Source organism: Elephantulus edwardii, unplaced genomic scaffold (genome assembly GCF_000299155.1).
Source record: "Elephantulus edwardii isolate Elephantulus edwardi_28Jun2011 unplaced genomic scaffold, EleEdw1.0 scaffold00086, whole genome shotgun sequence".
Taxonomy (NCBI): Eukaryota; Metazoa; Chordata; class Mammalia; order Macroscelidea; family Macroscelididae; genus Elephantulus; species Elephantulus edwardii.
The window spans coordinates 4,245,067-4,268,913 of NW_006399836.1; the positions used below are offsets into that span (position 1 = coordinate 4,245,067).

The 23,847-nt window shown below is 39.2% G+C and overlaps 1 protein-coding gene across 2 annotated transcripts in view; it reads left to right on the forward strand.

Moving 5' to 3' along the window:
- ST13 (suppression of tumorigenicity 13 (colon carcinoma) (Hsp70 interacting protein)) overlaps positions 1–19,873 on the forward strand; it is a 38,441-nt gene extending 18,568 nt beyond the window's left edge. Inside the window, exons 5-12 of one of the 2 annotated variants that reach the window (XM_006890093.1) lie at positions 3,020–3,086; positions 6,165–6,249; positions 6,384–6,494; positions 10,812–10,914; positions 12,254–12,370; positions 14,038–14,086; positions 18,950–19,083; positions 19,630–19,866. In XM_006890093.1, the coding sequence (XP_006890155.1) occupies positions 3,020–3,086; positions 6,165–6,249; positions 6,384–6,494; positions 10,812–10,914; positions 12,254–12,370; positions 14,038–14,086; positions 18,950–19,083; positions 19,630–19,758 (795 nt within the window). In that variant the 3' untranslated portion in view covers positions 19,759–19,866. Of the gene's footprint in view, positions 1–3,019; positions 3,087–6,164; positions 6,250–6,383; positions 6,495–10,811; positions 10,915–12,253; positions 12,371–14,037; positions 14,087–18,949; positions 19,084–19,629 lie in introns of both variants that reach the window. The other variant, XM_006890094.1, reaches the window with a different exon arrangement.
- Positions 19,874–23,847: the final 3,974 nt, after the last annotated feature.

Here is a 23,847-nt window from a genome sequence, read left to right on the forward strand (position 1 = left end):
TCGATCTGATTCCTATGCATACCATCAGGTGAAGTCCATGTGTATAACCTGCGTTTGTGTCTCTTATAAAATGTATTTGCAATGAATAAGTCAGACGTGCACGACAAGTAGAGATTAATAACGCACAGTACTGGGGCAAAAAGTTGAGCCTATAAGAAACCCTCTTTGAGCACCTTACAGCAGATGCATGAGGAGACCTGACAGGCCCATTCTGCTCTCCTCAGGCCTGCGTGTGTGGCCCTACAGAGGTACCTGTGGGTCCTGCGGGAGACTGTACCCCTCAGATGGCCCGTCCAGGCTGAGAAGTTGATGGGGCCCTGGAGCCCTCAGGAAGTAGGGCAGGGTGATGGGTCCTGTGAGCTCTGGGTAGATCAGAAGGAGAAAGCCCCCAGGGTTGAGCAGGGAGTCCCCCATAATAGTGAACAAGCAGGTTGGACCCAGGCTTGGCAGCACCAGTAATAAGGGCGGCAGTCCGGCTGTAGGGTGAGGAGGCAGCATCCAAACCGGCCTGAGGGGCAGCGCCGTCTTACTGTGGTGTGAGGAGTGGCCCAGGAGCATCGGGCCAGCTCTCGACCTGTCCACAGCCGTCCGTGCCCACCGCCTGGAAGCATCTCAGTCACGCGGATCCCAGTCCTGAGAGTCTTAAGTCTTCAGGATTATATCCATATGCCTACAAGGAAGTCCAGTGAATACCACTATCATTCAGATATATGCACCAACAACCAGAGCCAAAGAAGAGGAAATAGATGATTTCTACCAACTTTTACAGTCAGAGATAGATTGAACTTGCAATCAAGATGCATTGATAATAATGGGTGACTGGAATGCAAAAGTTGGGAACAGTAAAGAAGAATCAGTAGTCGGAAAACATGGGCTTGGTGACAGGAATGAAGCTGGAGATAGAATGATTGAATTTTGTAAAATCAATGACTTACTCATTGCAAATACATTTTATAAGAGACACAAACGCAGGGTCTTGGTACTAGGGATATTATAGCTAATCTTAGTTAAATCTTGACTGAAAGCAGGAGTACCAGAGGAATGTCTGTGTTTCATTGATTATGCAAAGGCATTTGACTCTGTGGATCACAACAAACTGTGACTAACTCTGAGTAGAATGGAAATTCCAGAACACTTGATCATGTTAATGCAAAACCTATACTTGGATGAGGAGGCAGTTGTCAGAATAGAGCAAGGAAACACTGCTTGGTTCAAGATTGGGAAGGGTGTACGCCAGGAATCTGTCCTGTCTACCCTTTCAACCTGTATGTAGAACAGATTATCCAGGAGGCTGGGCTGTATGAGGAGAAATGTGGCATCACGATTGGAGGAAGGTTCGTCAACAGTCTGCATTATGCAGATGACACAAACCTGTTTGCTGAAACTGAGGAGGACCTGAAGCACTTGCTGCAGAAGGTCGAGGACTGTAGCCTTCAATATGGATTGAGGTTCAATATCAAGAAAACAAAGATTCTCACCATTGGGCCACTTGGCATCATCATGATAGATGGTGAAGAGATTGAGATTGTTAACAGCTTTAGTTTGCTTGGCTCTACAATCAACACTCTTGGCACCAGCAGCCAGGAAATTGAAAGACATATTACAATGGGAAAGTCTGCTGATAGAGACCTCTCCAGAAGAGCAACACTGTCTGGAGACTAAGGTGCACCTGCCTGATACAGGCCAGGGACTTTGCAGTCACTTGCTAAGTGTCAGAGAGCTGGACAATGACTAGGGAGACATATTAGTTTGTTAAAGAAGCAGTTGTATATATAAATAAAAAAGTCATTTAAGGCTTTCCCCCCATGAATTGCTGAAACTATTAAATGACATTAAAATAACCATTGGTACAATCTTCTTTGTTACAGTTTCAGAGTCAGGAAAGTTTTCCAACACTAGATTCTTGTAGAGATAATCAAGGCTGTTTCACTTTGAACAAGTGTCAGCTTCTATGGAAATGACCCTTTGTTAATATCTTGTTTATTCTAAGAATGTCGTCTTTAGACAAGTTGTCATCTTCTATGCAAATGTTAATTAAGTTTTCTTTTATTGAGAAGATACTATATCACTGGGTAAGTGGCAATGTTATGACTAATTTTCAGTTTGAAAGCTCAGAGAAGGCATAGAGGATTCATTGTAGCTTCTGAACTTCGTGACAAGGCTCAATACAGTCAGGCTTTAATAGCAGGCTTTCGACAGATTATGGGTTCTGGGTTTAGGGTCTGAAACAGCCTAGAGCAGAATGCAGGAAGTGCTTTTCTGCATGGAGCATTGTGTTTGTTGTGTGTCATTGCACGGGGCAGCCTGCTTGTCAAGATGCAACAAAGCCTGAACACTGAAGACATGTAAGCCATCATGATAAATGATTTCCAAAAATTTGTCAAAGGATGATTGTCAAGAAACCAGGAGGACCACAACTACTGTTACAATGAACTAAAAGTTCATCCTTAGGTAACTGGGTGAATGAAGAATATTCCAGTCCTTAACAGAATGCATTCTTTAGCTCAGGTGTGCCATGCAATATTTTTAACAAGAAAAATGAAGTCATTGTTGAAACAAGAAGCAAATGATAAAAATTTTGACCTTGATAATCTTATTTCACAATTATATAAATGTACGTGCTTGGAATACATGATATATACTACACAATAAAATCCTTTAAATGGAAAGAAAAGAATGCAGGAAGTGTTTAGTTTGGTTACCATCAAAGTGTTTGGTTTGGTGTATATAGTTCCTTAGTAGTTGTTAAGATATTACCAAGAAAGAAAATTACAGACCAATATATCATGAATATTGTTGTGATGTGTTGAGTCCTTACTAGAACTTATTATAATTATTGTCTTATTTTATGGATTTTCTTTACCACTCAAGTTTCCAAGGATCAAAGGGAATAATTATAATGTTCTCTGGAGACGCGGGCGAGGATAAAGCAATAAAAGTAGAAGTGTGACTCCCTTATATACAAATAGCTCCACGCTACTTTCTTTGTTTTCTAAGTTGACCTTCAATTTCTTCCTAGATAACGGAAGAGATGATGGATGAGGCCAATGAGAAGAAAGTGGCTGCCATTGATGCCCTAAATGAAGGTGCGTGACCTTTGCACTTTTAAATATTTCCATTTTAGTCTAAATATTCTCTACTCAGGTAACAGTTGCAGAAAAGTAGGCTAGATAGTGCATTTTCTGAGTATTAATGCATTCTCCTCAGGCCCTACTTTTTACGAGTTCCTCCAGTGCAACATGGATGTACTTTTTTAGTACCATCAGTTCTTTTTGTTAATTTTCCTTTTTTATGCAGGGTACTCTTGGTTTCAAATTCTTAATGTGGCTGTTGAGCACATCTAGGGCTGCATTTCTTATTTAAACATGTCCATTGATATTCAGACATGTCCTGGGGTCTTATATTTTGCCAATGCTTTTAGTTCAGCGTGATGGTCGTCCTTTATTACCATTGGCTTTTGTTCGTATGGTACTTCCGGATATTTTTCTGTGTTAACTAATTCTTTTTGGTATAATGACTATGTATTCCCTCCATCTTCTTTTCCTATTTTCCCATCATCTTTTGATGCCTCTTAGGTCATTCAAGATTTTGTCAGTGGCATTTCTCAATATTGTAGCTTAAGCCTTGAAATTGTTTTTCAGTTCTTTCACTTTTAGAAAGGTCTGATGTGTTCTCTCTTTATTCCCTGCCTTCAACTCCGCACATTCCATTCTGATTCTTTGTTTTTTCTTCTTGAGCTGCCCTTTGAAATCGTCTATTCATCTCATTTACTTCTGCATCTCTTTCCTCTGTTTTTACTTTAGTGTAATTTTCAGTCTCTTCTGACCTTGTTTTGTCCTTTCTCTTTTTAATAATCCTGTGTTCTCTTCATGGATGGTATCTTTGATTTTATCCTGTAACTCATCTGATCTTCACTTGTTAATGGTCATCATCTGATCTTCACTTGTTAATGGTCAGTGCCTCAAACCAATTTTGGAGCTGATTTTTAAATTTAGGATAGACTCAAGATTTTATTTTGGTTCTTGTGGATTTGTTTTAATTTGTTCCTAGAAGAGACTATTACTTCGAAATTGACAATATGCTTGGAAAGTTGGACTATTAAGCAACACCACAATAGAGGAAAAACTTGAAATTGTCAGCAGTTTTATCTTACTTTGATCCACAGTCAATACCCTTGAGAAACCATTGTCAGAGACCTCTCCAAAAATTGAGGCACAATCATGTTAGTTTGAAGACTGAAGTGCACTTGATTCAGCCTATGATTTTCTCAGTCACTTAGGCATTTGAGAGATAAAAGAATAAGGATTACAGAAGAAGTCTTGATGCCTTTGAGATGCGATGTTGGAGAAGAATGCTGGATATCCAAGAACAGACAATTATGTCTTGGAGAAGGTGCAGCCAGAATGCTCCTTGGAAGCAAGGATCATGAAGCTTCATCTCATCCTTTGAGCATGAGGCTATTCCTTGGCGAGGGACATCATGCTTGGAAAGGTGGAGGGTCAGCAGAAGAGAGGAAGACCCTCAGTGAGGTGGATTGGCACAGTAACTACAATAATGATGTCAAGTGTGTCAGATGATGAGGATGGTACAAGATAAGATAGGGGTCAGAAATTTGGACCATAGGGTCACTGTGAGTTGTATTCAGCTTGGCAGCATTTAACACATCTGTGGAAAGAGTATTTGGCTTTAGTCCAAGAGACTGGCTAGAACAGACTATTAATTACTCATGGGCAAATTCAAATGGAAGCTAATGGAAAGAATAAGTCTACAAGAATCAAAATACAACCTTTAGTCTGTCTGTTCCACCTGAAATTAAAAACCACCTCAAGAATAGATTCGAGGCATTGAATTCCTGATCCAGGCCATGGTATTTTCATTTGCTTCCTGTGCATCTGAAAGTTGACTGATGGCTAGGGATGATAGCAGGAGAATCTGTGCCTTTGGTCAGGTAGTCAGGAAGGTCCAGTCCTTGGAAAAAGACATAATACCGGGAAAAGGTGAGGGCCAAGAGGAAGAGCAAGACCCTCAGCAAGATGGCCTGACCGTGATCGTCACTGTGCTTGAGCAATCCGAGGTTGTGAGGATGGTGGAGGGTAAGGCAGGGTTCAGATCTGTTATTCATGGGGTTTCTGTGCATAGTGAGCTCGGTGGCACCTAACAACACCTCTATCTCAAGTCTCCTGTATGCAGAGTATTTGGATTGCTAGATACATGATGATGATGGAAAACGTATATAATTAATAATACATGTCTTAATGGACACTTTTGTACCTTAGAATGTATTGTACATTCTGTGTACATATTATTTTGTGTATTTATTGACTCAGAAGCAGCATCAGATCTTGTGTATTGTTTCTCAGTTGGGTATTAGTATGTTCTCTGTTGATTGTCTCTTGGAACTGTTACCATGACATGCGTCATGGCTCCTGAATACAACAAAGCAGTACAGATAACAGTAACAAGTCATTACTAGGTGCTGTCTAGTCAGCTACAACCCTTGGCAACTCTATGGACGATGGATCTGAACCCTGTTCTGTCCTGTACCCTCCTCATCATCTATGACAGACTTGCGCTCACTGCTGCAGCCACTTGTGTCAGGCAGTCCATCTCATTGAGGGTCCTCCTTTTCCACTGATCTACCTTTTCAAGCTTGATGTCCTTCTACAAGGACTGGCCCTGCTCTATATTAATAGTCCTCAAGTCAACTCTTGACTCACAGAAACCCTATAAGACAAAGTAGAAGTGCCCCATAGGATTTCCTAGGAGTAGGAACCCTTGGAGTAGGAGATCATTAGGTCCTTTCCTCTCACACAGCTGCTGATGAGTTCACAGTATCTGATTAGAAATACAGTGTTTAATCAGGGCTCCTTACCTGTTGGTAGGAATGCAGTGTAAGTGATAGGGTCCATTAGAGCCCATATACATCTTCTGTAGCTTTCCTACAAATTCTTGAAGACATAGCCAGGAACAAATCTTGATTAAAAACTAGGGACTACCTATAGTGGTCTCTTGTTTTGTAATAAAGGTTGATTTGTTTTAAACTTGGCTAGAAGAAAAGTAGGAGACACCAGTGAGAATTTTTAAATGTGGGAGGTTTTTATGTGGTTTTTTTTTCTTTATTTTATCTTCTGAGTATTTCTCAGTAACATTTTGTTTTATTTTAGGTGAGCTGCAGAAAGCCATTGACTTATTCACAGATGCCATCAAACTGAATCCTCGCTTAGCCATTCTGTATGCCAAGAGAGCCAGGTGAGGATGCTAAGTGTCAAACCACCCCTGGTGAATCATTTCTGCTTGTTCCTTTAATTAATTTAATTCTGTGGAGATCCCAAAGATGTTTTTGTTTGAGGTGAGTATTTTTTAATATCACTCTTATTTTTCAGTGTCTTCATCAAATTACAGAAGCCAAATGCTGCCATTCGAGACTGTGACAGAGCCATTGAAATTAATCCCGATTCAGCTCAGCCATATAAGTGGCGTGGGAAAGCACACAGGTAAATAATGACGTTTTATTGGTTTGGAACTCTTTTTCACATTTCAGTTTGATACTTTATTATGCTTTATTTAAAATTGCTGAGCATTTAATCTAATAGTAGTATATTGTCCCTTGAGTTCAGGGGTCAGGGACAGAGAAGGTGAGTGTTATAGATTGAACTGTGTTCCCCTGAAAACAAAGTGTTGAAATCCTAATCCTTGTAACTATGGGTGGAATCTAATCTACTGCAATGGAATTTACTCCCTTAATGCAACTGAATGTCATATAACCACAAGTTAAGGTTATGCCAGTGTTGGGTGGATCCTAAACCTAATCACTTCCAAGTTATATAAAGAACAGCATATGGACACATGCATGTGTAACCAGAGTGAGAATAGCTGACAGTGAAGGAGACAGGACTCCAAGGATTATCAGTACTAGAAGCTCTGGTGGCTCAGTGGTAAGGAATTGTATTGCCAACACAAAGGTTGTTTTGTTGTATTCTTTCTTGTGTGCCATCAAGTCCGTTCCAACCCATACCTGACCCTCCAGTAGGTTTTCAGAGGCAGTAATTATACAGGAGACTGCTCATCGTTCTCTCGCAGAGCAGCTGCTAGATCCTTACTGCATGCCTTAGAGATTATAGCGCAGATTCTTACCACTAGGCCACACCAGAACTCCCTAATGGTTCAAATCGACCAGCTTCTCTGAGAGATGCTAGAAGGAGAATTGATGCCTTTGAGCTGTGGTGCTGGAGAAGAGTATTGAATGTATCATGGACTGCCAAGAAAACAAACAGATTCATCCTGGAGGGGGTTAGACCAGGCTGCTCCTTGGAAGCAAGGCTTCTGGGGCTTCATCTGACATACTTTGGACATGTTATAAGGGGAGGTCCTTGAAGAGGGACATCATGCTTGGGAGGGTGGAGGGATGGCGCTAGAGGGGAGGACCCTCTATGAGGTGGATTGATTCAGTGACTGGGGTAATCGGGATGGGTGTATCAGAGGCAGTGTGATTGGCACAGGATAGAGCAGGGTTTAGGGCTTGTGTACATAGGATCGCTATGAGTTGCAAGCGACTTGACGGCACATAACAACAACAACATATCTATAACCCAAGTTAGTAATCATTCTTTAGAGCTTTCTGGATAGGGCTTTCTGTCTGTTGTTAAATAGGATTGTCATATGCTAGAGAAAACTTAACACTTAGGATAAATTGACCACATGAATTTAAAAGATGATTTCTATACCTCAAATGTGGATGGAAATGCTTGAGACAAATTATTTCATATATATCTTGTTCTCATGAAGACCTATTTCACATCACAGATAAGAAGCCAGAATAAAGTATATTCATGTGAGAAGCAGGAGTGGCAATCACTTTCTAAACAACATGCCTCTGGAACCTCTATGAACTTTGATTAATGTTGATAACTTCAGACCTTTTGTACATAGGGTCACTGTGAGTCATATTCGATTCTAAGGCAACCAACGACAACACAACATGTGGGATAGTAAAATTAACATATACTGTTGTTCATCCTTTGATACCCAGTTGATCTTTTTTTTTTTTTAATTTTTTTATTTTGTGTGCTTGTACCGTCAAATCAGATCTGACTGGTACAGGAGGATATTGCGCCTCCTTCTCCGGCAGAGCGTCTGGTGGATTCGAACCGTGTTCCTCTGGGATTGCAGTGCAGCTTCTTGCCACTAGGCCACCAGAGCTCCCCTTCCCAGTTGATCTTTGATAATTTCTTTCGTCTTCTGATACAAGATAGTATTAAATCATGTTGTACAACTTGAAATGAGGTCATATTTTTTTTAAATCCTTTTTCTTGGGGTGCTGTATGGAAATAGAAATTTGCACCCATATATATTCATTGCTTCTGGGGTGTTACTACATTTATATGGATATGTTCCGTTAAAACTTGCAATTATTTTTAAAGAAATTTTTTTTCTCAAAGTAAAACTATTTGCTTCTGTGTTAAGTAAATAATTTTAGTAGGGTTCAAGCTTGGTTTGTTTTGAAATTTGAGGATTTTTCTTTTCTCATAAAATGTATTTCACTTAGTGTATGGTCATAGAATTCTTTTTTTTCCTAGCAGTATGATAATATCATTAGGTCCTTTTATTTGGGTGTTTGACTTTTTTTTTAAGTTTAGAGAACATGGATTTCCATTCATACATTGTTGTGCATTTTCCTCCTTGCCCGCCCATTCCCCCCAGTTTGCTTTTCTTTTTGAAAAACAATTCTTTCATTGTTAGGTCCTTTTATTTGTATTCAGTTCTGGATTTTATTATTGGCATTCTTTCTTATTTTTTTTCTTTTTTATGTTTGTGAGATATTTACACATTTACATTTTTTTAATACTCAAATTGGATAAAGAGATATGCCCAGAGAAGTTTCACTTCCACTGCTGTTCTCTCTTCTACCCTGTTTTTACATATCCCCATCAAATAGTACCTTCAGATTTGCCTTTCTTTTCTGTGTCTTTTTCATTTTTAAATTTATCAACAAAGTGTCACATGTGTGTGTTTCTCCTTTTGTCTTCTGGAAATGGTAGTATGCTAAATAGCCATCCGGAGAATTCTGCTTTTGATGAGGTGAAAATTAAGGATCTACGTACTCCAGTCTGTTGTTTTTTCCATCCTACAATGGAAGAGATCTATATTTGTTCCTATCCCAAAGAAAGGTGACCCAACAGAATGTGAAAACTACAGAACAATCTCACTGATTTCACACGCAAGCAAGATTTTACTGACGATTATCCAAAAACGACTGGAACAGAGAACTACCAGAAGTCCAGGCTGGGTTTAGAAGGGGTCGTGGTACTAGAGATATTGTAGCTGATGTTAGATGGATCTTGGCTGAAAACAGGGAATACCAGAGGAATGTCTATCTGTGTTTCACTGACTATGCAAAGCCATTTGACTGTGTAGATCATAACAAACTATGGCTGACTCTGAGAAGAATGGGAATTCCAGAACACTTGATCGTTCTAATGCAAAACTTATACTTGGACCAGGAGGCAGTCGTCAGAACAGAGCAAGGGAACACTTTGGGAAGGGCGTACGCCAGGGATGCATCCTATCTCCATAACCTTTTCAACCTATATGCAGAACAGATTATCTGGGAGGCAGGGCTCTATATGAGGAGAAATGTGGGGTCAAGTTTGGTGGGCGATTTATCAACAACCTGCGTTACGTGGATGACACAACCCTGCTTGCTGAGACTGAAGAGGACCTGAAGCGCCTGCTGCAGAGTGTCAAGGACTGCAGCCTACAATATGGATTGAGGCTCAATGTCAAGAAGACAAAGATTCTCACCACTGGACCAATTGGCAGCATCAGGATGGATGGTGAAGAGATTGAGATTGTACATAGCTTTAGTTTGCTTGGCTCCATAGTCAACAGTCTTGGCACCAGCAGCCAGGAAATTAAAAGGCGCATTGCCATGGGAAAGTCTGCTGTTAGCGACCGCTCCAAAGTACTGAAGAGCAATGGTGTCTCTCTGGAGACTAAGGTACGTCTGATACAGGCTTTGGTCTTCCCAATGACTTGTTTTATGCATCAGAGAGTTGGACAGTGACCAAGGAGGATAGAAGGAGAATTGATGCCTTTGAGCTGTGGTGCTGGAGAAGAGTATTGAGAATACCATGGACTGCTAGGAAAACAAACAGATTTGTCCTGAAAAGGGTTAAACCAGGTGGCTCCTTGGAGGCAAGGATTCTGAGGCTCCATCTAACATACTTTGGACATGTTGTGAGGAGAGACCGGTCCTTGGAGAAGGACATCATGCTTGGGAGGGTGGAGGGACAGCGCAGGAGAGGAAGGCCCTCTATGAGGTGGATTGATTCAGTGACTGGGATAATTGGGATGGGAGTGTCGGAGATGGTGCGATTGGCACAGGACAGATCAGAGTTTAGGGCTGTTGTACATAGGGTCGCTATGAGTTGCAGGCGACTCAAGGGCACATAACAACAACAACAACAATGAAAGCTTGATGGGACTGCCTTATTTTTCTCCATCTTGCAAGTTTTCTGCCTTTTACTACTTTGTTATCAGTGGAAAAAGACTTGAATTCCTTTTTAAACAGATGACTTACACAGGTCCTGGGCTTTCACAGGTTTTATAGTCTTTGGAATAAAGCATGTTTTAAATAATAAGTTTTAGATATTTAGTATAATAGTAGCCTTACATTTTTTAAGTTTTTGTGTAATTCAATTGGTGTGTGAAAATATGACTTGAACGATCCTTTTGTATAAGGAAGAAAATCACGAGAGAACTTAGGTAAACTATGCATACAAAGCTCTTAAAGTAAGTTTAACTCTTTTCAGACTTCTGGGTCATTGGGAAGAAGCAGCACATGATCTTGCCCTTGCTTGTAAACTGGACTATGATGAAGATGCTAGTGCCATGCTGAAAGAAGTTCAACCACGGGTATGTTAGCTTAGAGACAAAGTGATTTCAGCTGTTAGGCCAGGCTCAACCCAGCCAACCTCGCAGTCACGTGAAAGGACACAGATGTACGCAAGTGATGTACTTGTGATCGCTCGTTGTGAGGCCTTGTGCTCAACTTGCAGATCTCACCAGGCTTTCCTCCACTGGTTTCTCACATTGTTTTCCAGGACCCACTATTACTTTGTAAACCTGTGACTAGGAAAAAAATCAGTAGGGGAAAAGGTAGTTGTCATGCTTGTAGAGGGAATCAAATAGAAAATCTGTAACATAGGATTGAGGACTTGGCAGGTCTGCCTTAAGACCTAAGGACGTCCTTAAGTCTCAAGGGGTCTGTGGGATGTTTCATCCTTTCTGCAAATGATCATACTGAGGCACAAGCTAAGATTGTTCTGTTTTTAAGATCATTTCTATTTGAAAGGATTGAAAATAATTTTAATTTATTTAACCAGTGGATCCTTAAGCTTTGTAGAGAAATTTAAATTTTTTCTAGTATATGGTAGTGGAAAGTATTTTTTCTAGAGTAAGGTAGTGTATATTGAATTTATTTATCAGCCGGAATGTAAATTTAATTTTTTTTTCTCTCTACTCAAACAGTGTGATTCCTTTAGCAAAACTGTTGTGAGGTATTTTATTCCAGAACATGAGGTTTCTTCAAAATATAATCACACTGTGTTGTTGTGTACTGTCGAGTCAGAAGAGGGAATCTGAATCTCTAACTTTATTTTCTGAGTAAATAGTAGTTGTAAAGCATTTGGTTATTGAGTATGTATTGCTAATGTGTGGTATTACTTTTTTTCCTTTCTTTTTTAAAATCCCTGTAGTGATACTATGAGAGTTTCTGCTCCCAGCATGCTTCTTGATGGATGTGGAAACAATGGTGGTTAGACTATGGCAGGCATCTGGTCAATGTGCTCCAGTCCCTGCTTTCCCATGACTTTTAGACAAACAGACATAACATTTTTATACTAAACTCAGCTGTAAATTCTGAATCCTTAATACTTTACAACTGGTAAAATCTACTAGGCAAGAATTTCATGCTATTTGAAAGCTATTTCATGCTAGTTGAAAATTAATTTTCATCTTTGAGCTAGTGAAAATATAACCATTCTGTTTCACAGTATTGCATTAAGATTGATCTTAATGAAAGCCTGAATGATTTAAGTTTCTTTTTTCTAAGACAGTTCTCATTTTATTATTTAGAACTGTACAGAATTAAACATTTCTCCACAAAATTGGTAAATCTAAGTAAAACTTAATTTGTGCTGACTTCATTCAGCCCTTGGTGAAGACTGACTTTTTCTATCACCTTTGCCTCCAGGCCCAGAAAATTGCAGAACATCGGAGAAAGTATGAAAGAAAACGTGAAGAGCGAGAGATCAAAGAGAGGATAGAGAGAGTTAAGAAGGCTCGGGAAGAACATGAACGTGCCCAGAGGGTAAGTTTTTGTATTTAAGCGAGCATGGGAAGGCATCGGATTCGCTCCTATAGTGCAGCTGCAGTTCTGATAACACAAAACATCTTGCTGTAGAGTGAAGTCAAGCTCATGGTGACCCTCTCGACCACAGCAGAACTGTTGGCTACATCTTTTCCAAGGCTGTAGTCTAATAGAGGTTGACTGAGACATCATCTTCCCGCAGAGCTACTAATGGGTTTTCCATAGGATAATATTACTATTTAACATATTGCCACACACTTTTAAATTGATGGCCATGCTTAGAAACACATTTTGCCATCATTTGCGGCAACGTGTTAAAGAACACTTTTTGTCTTTCCATTATCTCCAGTTGGTGGGTGTGGTGGGGTCGGCTATTTTTGTCTTTTTCTTCTTGCTTAGGTTTCACAGCCAATTTTTTTGTGCTCTTGAGTATCAGAAATTTTTACAAGTATTGCTACCTTTAACAATATAAGATGCAATTCTTGGCAAAGAGAGGGAAGAAAATGGAAAAAAAAATACACAAAGAAGAGGGAAGAAAATAACAAAATACACTAAAACAGTCCAGTGTAATGAGCGACTCAAACCTCAGCTTTTGTGATCACAAAGCCAGAAGAACCACTGACCACTCCAAAAGAGGGATCAAAATAGGAGTTCCTTGATAAGAGTAGATGGAAATGTGGAACAAAACTAAACATAAAAATGGCTTTCTATTCCTGTTGAAATTGGTAGAACCCTCAAAACTATGGCTCCTACACATCTTTCGAACCTGGAATGAAACTGACTCCCATGACAGGCCTTTAAGGTGACCATAATCCAAGGAAGGCACTCATCTCTTAGCATAACCAACCAAATAGAGTCAGGAGCGGAATTTCCCCGGGGATAACGCTCCGAGGACTTGTGGTCAGGGTGATTGAGATTGGAGTGGCTCATTATTTTTGTCATTCTTCCCTTTTTGTTCTGGACAAGGAGATTCTGAGAGTTGCTCCTTCGATTTGAATCTTGGCTCACAAGACCCTAGCTACTGTTCACCAAGTAGAACAGTCTTTGTGGATTATTAGGCCTCATCAGCCTTGATGTCCCCAAGACTGTTCAAGGCCCTGGGGCCAGCCAGTTACTTACCTGAGAGTGATTTCTTATGGTTAAATTCTAAAACATTTCGTACTTTGTGTCTGCTATATTTAGATAATACAACATTTCATTTAGAAGTTCGAAACCCTTTAAGAGTTTTTTGTAAACTTGGAAATAGATAAATATTTAAAATTATTCAAAATATTTCATCATCTTGGTTAAAAATTGGGAGGATTATATTTGATGTTGGAAACTGAAAAGTAATGTATGCAACCAGAGACGATGAGAAAAAGAATTTAAGTAAGTGCTCTCACTACTATATGTATTCCCAGCATACACACACAATAGATGGAACTTCTGTTTCAAATAATTTAAAAAATTGTTATTTTTAATCTAGTTGCTAAACTTTTTGTTTTGTCTCTTTTTTTGAGGGGAGGAGACGTAGAGTACCTCCTAGGTTCTCATTGCCATCAGATGTTAGTCGTTCTTGTAGGTCCTCTGGCTTATTCTCTAGGCTGCATATGGTTTTGTATTGGATGTGGTTAGAGTGATGACACGAGTTCTGATTTTCTGCTCTGTATTAATTTTTTGTGTTCTAGGAGGAAGAAGCCAGGCGACAGTCAGGAGCGCAATATGGTGCTTTTCCAGGTATGTTTTGAAAAAGTTCTGTTAATAAAAACAAAAATCAGAATCACCAAACTCAATTCTGACAAGTCAATTTTGAGTCATGACTCTGTAGCCCCTTGAGCTTCCCAGGCTATAAATATTACTGTGACCAGACTGCCTCATCTGTGTTTAGGGAGGTGCTTCTGGGTTCCACTCTCAGTCTCCTCTTGGAAATCCAACATTTAACTCACTGTGCCACCAGGGCTCCTGAAATCTGTAAATAATTGGTTCTTGTAGCATGTTTCAATGATAAAAATACAGTGGTGAATTTTCCCCCATCATAATTTGAGTAGTTTATATATTTGTTTGTAGGGGCGGTAGAAGTAATAAAGGGTTGTTTTGTTGTTGTTTGGGTTTTGGGGTATTTTTGAGGTTAAAAGAATAAAGGTAGATTTATTAAGAAAGTTACATCCCCAAAGGGACTGACCTTCCTTGAAAGGAAATAGAGAGGAGAGGCCAGTTTTATTCAAATGTCTTAACACAGTTTTTGAGAAACTTAAAATTCCACACTAGTACAAGTATAGTAAATGATCTATTCCTAAGCTTGTTGATATATCTAAAGACAGGAAAGGTGCAATTCAATTATATGTCAATTGACAAGTATCATTTAAGACTTAAAGAAGGCATTTTCGTATAATCCTATTTCTTTGGCTCTCCTCCTGGCCTCCATCTGCACTGAGTCCACTCTCTTTCAGTTGAAAAAGATAAAAATACTTCGTGGTTTTACAGGTTTCTATACTCCAAGAAGCAGCAGCAGCAAGGAGTGAATGTTACCCTATATTGTGGCCTGCTCTACAGTTAGTATGTTATTATTGTTGATTGCCTTCAGTCGAGCACGGCTCATAAGGACCTAAAGCCCCTCTACAACTACCAACATTTATCAAAGTTCATAAGAGTTTCCGGAGGAATGTTGTTCAGGAAGTAGATGCCACTCCTGCTTCCAAGGAATTAGTATAGTCAATATATACTGAGGTTGGGCATTTTAGTTTTTAAAAAACAAATACTTCTAAATTTCCATAATGGAATTATTGTATATGTTGATGTCCATCCAGATACTGTGTGAAGTTGTTGTAAAGTACTGTTGAGTTCCAATTATTAAACAATATTTGCCTCCTCATTTCAACTGACTTCCAATCTGGGCTCTACTACCACTACCGGTATAACTGTTGGTGTTCCTCTACTGTTCATAGGGTTTTCAGAGGCCTGTTATTTAAGAAGTGGATGGCCAGTCCTGCTTCCTCCTATATCTTAATCTGGGACCTCTACTAAAACCTGTCTGCCATGGGTAAACCTTAAAACATTTAACACAGCAGTGGCATAGCTTTCAGTATCACAGTAATCCACAAGTTATCTCAGTACAGCAAACTGACAAGTGCTGTACCAATTAGAACAATCTTCTCTCTAGACACAACAAACTGACAATTTAGTTTATAACTCTAGTAGCAATTCCATTTTCCTAACATCCAAAGAGCTTACAGCTGATTTTTAATTAAGTAAAAGTGACTTACCTTCAGAATCAAACTGCTTCAAACAAGCAGCTTTCAGGCAGGCCTCAACCAACTTTTAATCACAAAGGCCTACCCACAAGAGATTCTTAAACCTGATTGTTAATGAAATCAAAATGACCTAATAGCTTACATCTGATTAATTAAAAATGACCTTCCTTCCAGAATCCAACTGCTTCAAACAAGTACATAGATTGTATATATACATTTGTTTTATGTACATAGGTAGGGAACTGCCAGAAGTTCAAGCAGGATTTGGAGGAGGCCACGGCACCAGGGATATCATTACTGATGTCAGATGAATCGTTGGGTGAATGAAGGATTACCAGAAGAATGTCTGTTTAACTATGTCTTTATTGACTGTGCAAAGGCATTTGACTTGTGGATCATAACAAGTTGTGGCTGACATTGAGAAGAATGGGAATCCAAGAGCATTTAATTGTACTCATGTGAAACCTATTCTTGGACCAGTAAGCTATTGTGCGAACAGAGCAGGGTTTAAAATTGAGAAGGGAGTAAGTCAGGTTGTGGGCTCTCTCCAGACTTATTCCATCAGTATGCTGAGCAAATTTTCTGAGAAGCTGAACTCTGAGTAGTGTGGCATCAGAATTTTAGGGAGACTTATTAGTAACCTGCATTGTGCAGATGACACAGCCTTGCTTGCTGAAAGTGAGGATGACTTGAAGCATTTGTTGCAAAGGATCAAAGAAGAAATACAGCATTAAATATGGATTGCAGCTCAATGTCAAGAAGAAAAGATTCTTACCACTGGATTGATAGGCAATAACGTGATGGATGGAGAAAAGATTGAAACTGTCAACAACTTCCTCTTACTTGGATACACAACTAACACCCTTTTTACCAGCAGTCAGAAAATCAGGAGATCTATTGCATTGGAAAAGATTGTAGTTAGGGACCTCTCAAAATTATTGAGGAGTAATCATGCCAGTTTGAAGGACTAAGGTGCATCTGATTCAGGCCATGGTCTTTCCAATCACTTGCTATGCATCTGAGAGCTGGACAGTGAATAAGTATGACAGAAGAGTAATTGATACATTTGTGCTGTGGTGCTGGAGAAGAGTTTTGGACATCTCATTGGTGGCCTAAAGAACAGTCTCTTGAAAAGGGTGCTGCCAGAGTACTCTTTGGAGGCAAAGATGATGAGGCTTTGCCTCACATACATCAGGCATGTTACTAGAGGGGCTGTTCTTTGAAGAGGAGGGACATGATGCTCAGAAAGGGGGGAGGATCAGCGAAGACTCTGAACCGGATGGAGTGACAGAGTGACTACTGCACTGGGCTCTAGTGTGTCAGGAAGTATGGAGATGGCACAGGATAGGAAAAGATTCCTAGGGTTGCTGTGGGTATATTCATCTCAGTGACACCTAACAAAATAGTTGACCCTCCCAACAGGTTTTCAGAAGCAGGAAATCACATGAGAGATTGCCCATCTTTCTTCCACAGAGCAAGTAGTGGAGTTGAACAATGTACCTTTGTGTTGGCAGCACAATTCCTTAGCACTAGGCCACCAGAGTTACTGTTACTTAATTGTTGTTGTTGTTGTTAGGTACTGTTGGGCGGGTATGACTCATAGTGAACCTGTGAACAACAGACATGAAACGTGTCTGACCCTGTGCAGTCCTTACAATTCCTGACACTCTTGAGCTCATTGCTGCGGTCACTCTGTGGTTCCATCTCATCTTCATCTCCTTCGCCTTCCCAACCAAGCATGATACCTCTTCTAAGGAACAGCTTCTCCTAACAACATGCCCAGAATATGAGAGACGAAGCGTTGCCATCTCTGCCTCCAAAGAGCACTTTGGCTTTTTTCAGAACATATCAGTTTATTTTCACAGTCCATGGGATAGATAGAATTGCTAAACTTAAAATGGTCTTGCATACAGTGTGGCAATAATACACTCTTTTCCTACCAATGTCGGTGAACTGCATTTGTGTCTGATACCAGAAGCCCAAGATGCCAGTTGAAGAGAAAGAGAAGAGCACTTGGAAAAGAATTATTAAATATTTCTGAATAAGGCAGTATGAAATTATGGAGAAACCAGAAGAGATGAAAGGATTGTGCTTGTGTGGGAAATAAGCTGTCTGCTGCTGTTTAATTATAGCTGAAGTTTTTAAAGGATTTATAGAGGCAGCTCCAGATCACTAATAGGCCTCTAGCTAGAACTTACAAGAGGCTAATGTTTTTATTGTGAAAGGTCATGTGCCTAGTAAATAAAATTCTAGTTTGGTGATAAAAGAGAAAATATTGGTAATTAATTCGTATTTGGGAACAAAGAGGAAAAGTGTTTGTAGCTCATAACTAAAAATTATGTTTAAGATATGATCTTTAAAAAAATATACATATGATCTTACTAACAAACTGACACATAGCTCACCTATCAGTACGTTTTCTAAGGCTGTAAGAGCTCATGGTAGGAGATGGCCTATCTTTCTCCTGTGGGGCACTTAATGGATTTGAGTTGCCTATCTTTAGGTTGTCAGCACAACACCTTATTAGATATTATTTCAAACTCTGATGTCTTCATGTACCATACTGAGAGAGTCCTCAAAACCCAGAAGTATATGAACAATTACAAAGTCAGGACTTGATCCTACATATTTGTCCACAACCTCTAGCAGCAGTGGTTAAAAGGGTTGGAGGAATTTCAAGCCTGTGGATTTCTTTATTTTTTATGTTCTTTGATCTGTAGGACACAATTACCTTTACGGCAGGACATCCTTTAATTAACTTATTTAGAATTTCCAAATGTCATCAGTGGACACACACGTTTATGCTAATGAAGAAACTAAGTTATCAGAGTGCTTATTAAAAATTGACATTTCCAGGTTCTATTTCTGAATGGGATAGAGATAATAATCTACACGGTTTTGAAGCATTACTGGTAGTTCTCAGGCAGAGGTTAACTGCACTGGGGGAATAAAGATGTAAAGAACAGTAACAAGCCAAATTCTATTTTAAGTTACCCTAAAATCAACAAGAAGATCTAAGATAATGCATTTGATTTTTAAATGTTATAATTCTAAAGGACTGTAAGTTTGGGTTTTTCCTTTTAAGTAAAATTTTTCTTTTTCAGCTGTTTGAGTAGTAGGGAAAAAATTAATCTAGTAGAGTTCTGATTTACAGCCTTATTTTGCTGAGATTGAAAGTTACAACTCATGCTTTACTAGCTCTATTTAGAATGTTTCCGGGTCTTTTTATGTAGTGGCATTCTTGCTTCTCTGAATACAGGTAATATTAATTGGGGGGGGGGGGAAGTAGTATTTTGACTACATGTGAGTGTAGTTGGTGTCTGTACAATTCTTTGATTTATTCTTGCAGGTGGCTTTCCTGGAGGAATGCCTGGAAATTTTCCAGGAGGAATGCCTGGAATGGGAGGGGCCATGCCTGGAATGGCAGGAATGCCTGGCCTCAATGAGATTCTTAGTGACCCAGAGGTTCTTGCAGCCATGCAGGTAAGACTTAGAAGAATGGAATTGGCCTTTATTTCCTTAAGTGGTTTCTCCCCTAAGTCAATGTGGAGACAAAAGACTGCTCTCTCCTCCAGTTAACTGGTTTTTGGTTACCAAATAACCAGTTGTGTGGTTGCAGTTTTTCCTCCAATGCAAAGTAGCTTAACCTTTTAAGAAAAATTTGATTCGTAGGATGTTACCAGTGTAACCTACTGCATTTGATTGTCTAGTTTAAGTGGCTTGATTGAACTTACCTTTAAAGTATAAATAATATTTAACTAATTGAAAGGATGAAATGTACTTCACATACTTGTTATCGATTCCAAGCCCCATTTATCTTGGTCATGTAAAAATCACAGGCCTAAGTAAAGAGATGAGCTGTAGAATAAGAAAGCCTTTAAACTAGAAGGACTTAAAAGTATAACAATGAATGAATGGAAATCCAGAGTCTCTGTAAACTTCCATTAAAATAAAAAAGAAAATAAATGTACATATGTTTTTGTAAAAAAAAGACTTAAATGCTAAAGGAAAAAATTCTTTCCTTTACAGGATCCAGAAGTTATGGTGGCCTTCCAGGATGTGGCCCAGAATCCAGCAAATATGTCAAAATATCAGAGTAATCCCAAGGTTATGAATCTCATCAGTAAATTGTCATCCAAATTTGGAGGTCAAGCATAATGTCCTTTGACAAATAAAACCCTTGCTGATGGAAAAGCAACCTAATCACTCAATGGATGTCTCAATAATACAAACCGGGGTACCTCTGATTCCATCAAGAAAGCTGGGTGCTTTGAAGATCATCCCAAACGCAGCTGAGACATTTCAACAGTGGTTTGCCATTAGGGTATTCATTCAGATGTTTTCCTATTAGGAATTATAAACTTTGAACATTTTTTAAACCTTAAAAGTATCTGAAACAAATTAAAAGGTATTTTAATTCCTTCATTTTTCTTTACTAACCATTTTAATTTTTGTTCCTTTGACTTGGTTGAGTAAGGGTAAGATAAATATCACAGAGTGATCACTCTAATCTGAGTGCAGTAAAGGGTTACCAGGTGGAAACAAGTCAGATTAATTCAAATCCATAGTTGGAGTTGAATAGGGAGTTAGAGAGGTATTTTGATCTTATTATTAAATGCTTTATTTTCTTGAGAAAAAAATGTCTTTCCGTAATGAAACTCGGGACCATCAGTATTGGAGAACCTCCGCAGGGACAGGGTGTACTTGACAGAGCAGCAGCAATCCTACGTTCTCTACGCCGTGAGCAGCTCCCTGTGCAAGTTGAGCTTAAATCTAACACTAGCGAAGGGATGGCTTCTGGGGTGCTGAGAACTGGGTTCATGAGCTCTGTTCCTGTCCAGCGTATAAAGTGGATGTTCCAAATTATTTCTACATGGCTGGAAAATAAACTGTTCTTATATTCTGATTTCAAAAATCATCTTTTCTAGGCAGAAGATAACCATGCTTTCTGCTTGTTTTCACGTTCTTTTCCCCTTAAGCCCTTATTTGGTTAAAGATAATTTTGTATTTTGTTTCTTTTTCACCTTTGTTGGCGCCATCATTCATGGCATAATTGTGCAAGCACATGCATTTCTGGGTTTAATATGCAATACATATGGTTATTCTCTAGTGTAATACTCATAACAACTATAGTTTCTTACATGGCCAAAAGATTTCACAAGTTGTGTTAGACTTTGGTGATGTCCTTTCATATCAAAAGGTTTTGGAAGGAAGAATTCCCTTTGGTGATGTGGTCTTCTTAGACTGTACTGTTAGGCCATTTAATTCCACTTGTAACGTTCATCTTTGTTTTTTGGAGAGTATGAGAGAGTTTGAATTGCTACATGTGGAGGAGACCCTAGGTGTTAACGCCACATGTATTCTTAGATGAGATCCATGGTTGTTCTTGTAGAGTTGACTGTCGCAGATGTATTTTTTTTTTTTCTCTTACTTAACTCTTCCCTTAAATCCTGCGATCCTAGTCCCACCTGTGCTTGCTTTGTCTTCCAGTCTCCAAGGGGAAAAAAAGAAAACATTGTTTTCTCTTGCACAGTTTAGTTGAATAAGACCTACACAGAGGCACTAAGTACCTGAAATTTTATTAGATTTCTATCTAAATTCCCTTTTAAAATGCTGGTATTCAAAAAGCAGTTTTGAGGAGTGACATCCTATATGTACTTGGCTTGTTTGAAGAATCACTAACTCCTGAGTGGGAATAAACAGTGAAGTACATTTCTGAAATATATTGCTGAAATTTCAAAAACTAAGGATGTTGATTCCATTTGTAAACTCTCTGCTGTACACAGGCAGGCAGACATGCATCTGTTGTGTGTGAGGGAGTTGTTTGCTGACTGAGTATGCTTTTTAAGCCCTTTGAAAATGCTCAGCATATAAATTTGCTTTTGAGATTTCCAGTGTTCTTTTTGTTTATATGTGTTCTGTGTCATCAAAATTCTCAGTGTGGTCTGTGAATAACTCAAGAAGACCAGTTGCTTTTGAATTCTTTATTTGATTTACTTAAGTATAGAAGTACCCTAGAGTGGTCCAACGCTGTGCATGTTACCTAAATGGGTAAAAGTTAAATTGGTCTTCCGAAATGTGTCTTGTGCTTTTGAAGTTCCACGGATATAAAGTACGTTCTTCATTTTCATAGCAAATCAACAATATTTCTACACTATAATTTTTTGTGCTAATAATGCTATATGAAAAAGAAAACCTTTTCCCTGCTTAAAAAAAATATATATAGTTATTGAATATTTCTAGCTACATTAAAAATAAAGTATCATTTAAAACTGGATATTGACTTTTATCCCCCTTCTTCCCCCAGTGCATGTTCTCTTTCTTTATCTTGATACTGATAGTCATTTCCTTAAGCTAGTTATTAGATATAAAACCCAAATTAAACCACTGCTGTCACGTTGCTTCCGACTCAGCAGTTCTCCACCTGTTTCTGAGGCTCTTTGTTTCACAAGCAGATGGTGGATTCGAACTGCTTGAAAAGTTATGTACTATGTCACCAGGCTGAAAACTGTAGAATACTATTCACAAGTATCAGACCCATTTTTTTTTTTATTCTGTTCTGACTTCACTGACCCTGTGTGTATAGAACAGAACTGAACTTTAGAGAGTTTTTCAGGAGTGTCACCAAGAAGCAGATCATTGGACCTTTCTGCCAGTGTGCCTCTGGGTGAGACTGATCCACCAAGCTTAATGAGGATTCGGAGAATGTGCACAGCGTGCCTTTGAGATTGCAGCGCGGCTACTTATCACGAGGGTGCCAGAACTCCCCAAGTGAAATTAGTAGCTTTATTTTTCTTTCAGCAACTGTGACTCCATTTATTGATTTAAAAAATTTGCTCTGATAGTGTCTCCTGGTCTGAGGAAACAAAGGGCAAGAAGGCTTCATGTTAACTTCTCATGTCCCATTTGTCAGCTTTTAAGTGTTGCAGTCATGCGTAGCAGCAGGGAAGCTACAAAATAATAATCCATAGCTTTGTAGTCACTGTCCAGCAAATTAGTGTAGAAAAAATTTTTTGAGTGATAAGCAGCAGGGTTTGGCACACTAAGAAATAGGCTTGAGACAGAACAGTTTTTTACAGATTAATTTTTTAAAGTAATACATCTGAATAGATACGTAGATCAGCTAAGTGGCCTTACCTCCTTGCCTTTCACTGATGTGATTGACCAGTATTGACTCCGTTTTGCCTAGTCACCCTAAAGGTGTTCTACAGGTGTTTGCATTAAGCATTGACTCTTAAGGTAAGTAAATTGCTCAGGCCAGCATAGCTGATTTTTATTTTTGTAGTACAAAAATTTTCACTGAAACCTGACATCTCCATGGATCCTTCCTCTTAAACACTGCTTCCCTTCCCTGTAAAAGCTTGCTGCTTGTGAGATGGATCATTGCTTAAAAAAGTGAACACCTGTGAAAGGTGAGTGTAAAGCGATTGGCTAAATAAATGAAGTGTCTTGCATCATGAGTCTGTTGTACACAGCCAACATGGGTTTCTCCTCACAGTAAGGAATATCATCATCGAAGCTCTAACAAGAAATGATTAGTCACATCTGCTTCAGCTCCTGGTGCCCATATGACAGAATGAAACCTTGTCTGATCCTATGCCAGCGCTGGGCTTGGTATAGTTGGAGTCTGCTATTGGGTCAGTCCACATTAACCGTTCTTCAGGTGTCATGTCCTCTGCTTTTGACCTTCCGTAGTGACGTGGTTCTCTCCTATTCAATTTACTGCCTCTGAAAACCCACTGGGGGATCATTTGTGAGTTGGTTGTGACTAGACAACACATAAAACAAGGTGCTACAGATAGTTGAGCGCTATTTACACGAGGAGAAATACCTTTAAAGAGATAACTGAGGGCAGTTAATCGGCAGTTATTCAGTGGAACTCATAGTGCAAGCAATGTGAAAATTCACCAGTTTCTATTACTTTCTGGTGAACCATTTTGATGAGCTTTTTAGGAAAAGATGTATTTTCAGGATTCTGAATATTTGAGCCAGGAAAATGAGGTGGAGAGGACTAGCATAATTGCGTGTATGATGCTCTGAAAAATAAAGCATGCGGTATATGAGAGTATTTTACTCAGGCATATTGTGAAAAAAAATATATTTTCTGACTGTGGCATTGTTAACAGATTTGAACACCAAAAGCAGTGCTGCAATGTACTTGGAAACCTTCCCTCGGGTTTCCTAGGTTAAATCTAGAAACTAGCCATTTCCAGTGAAGTCATCTAGTGGATTCTGACTGCTCACCTT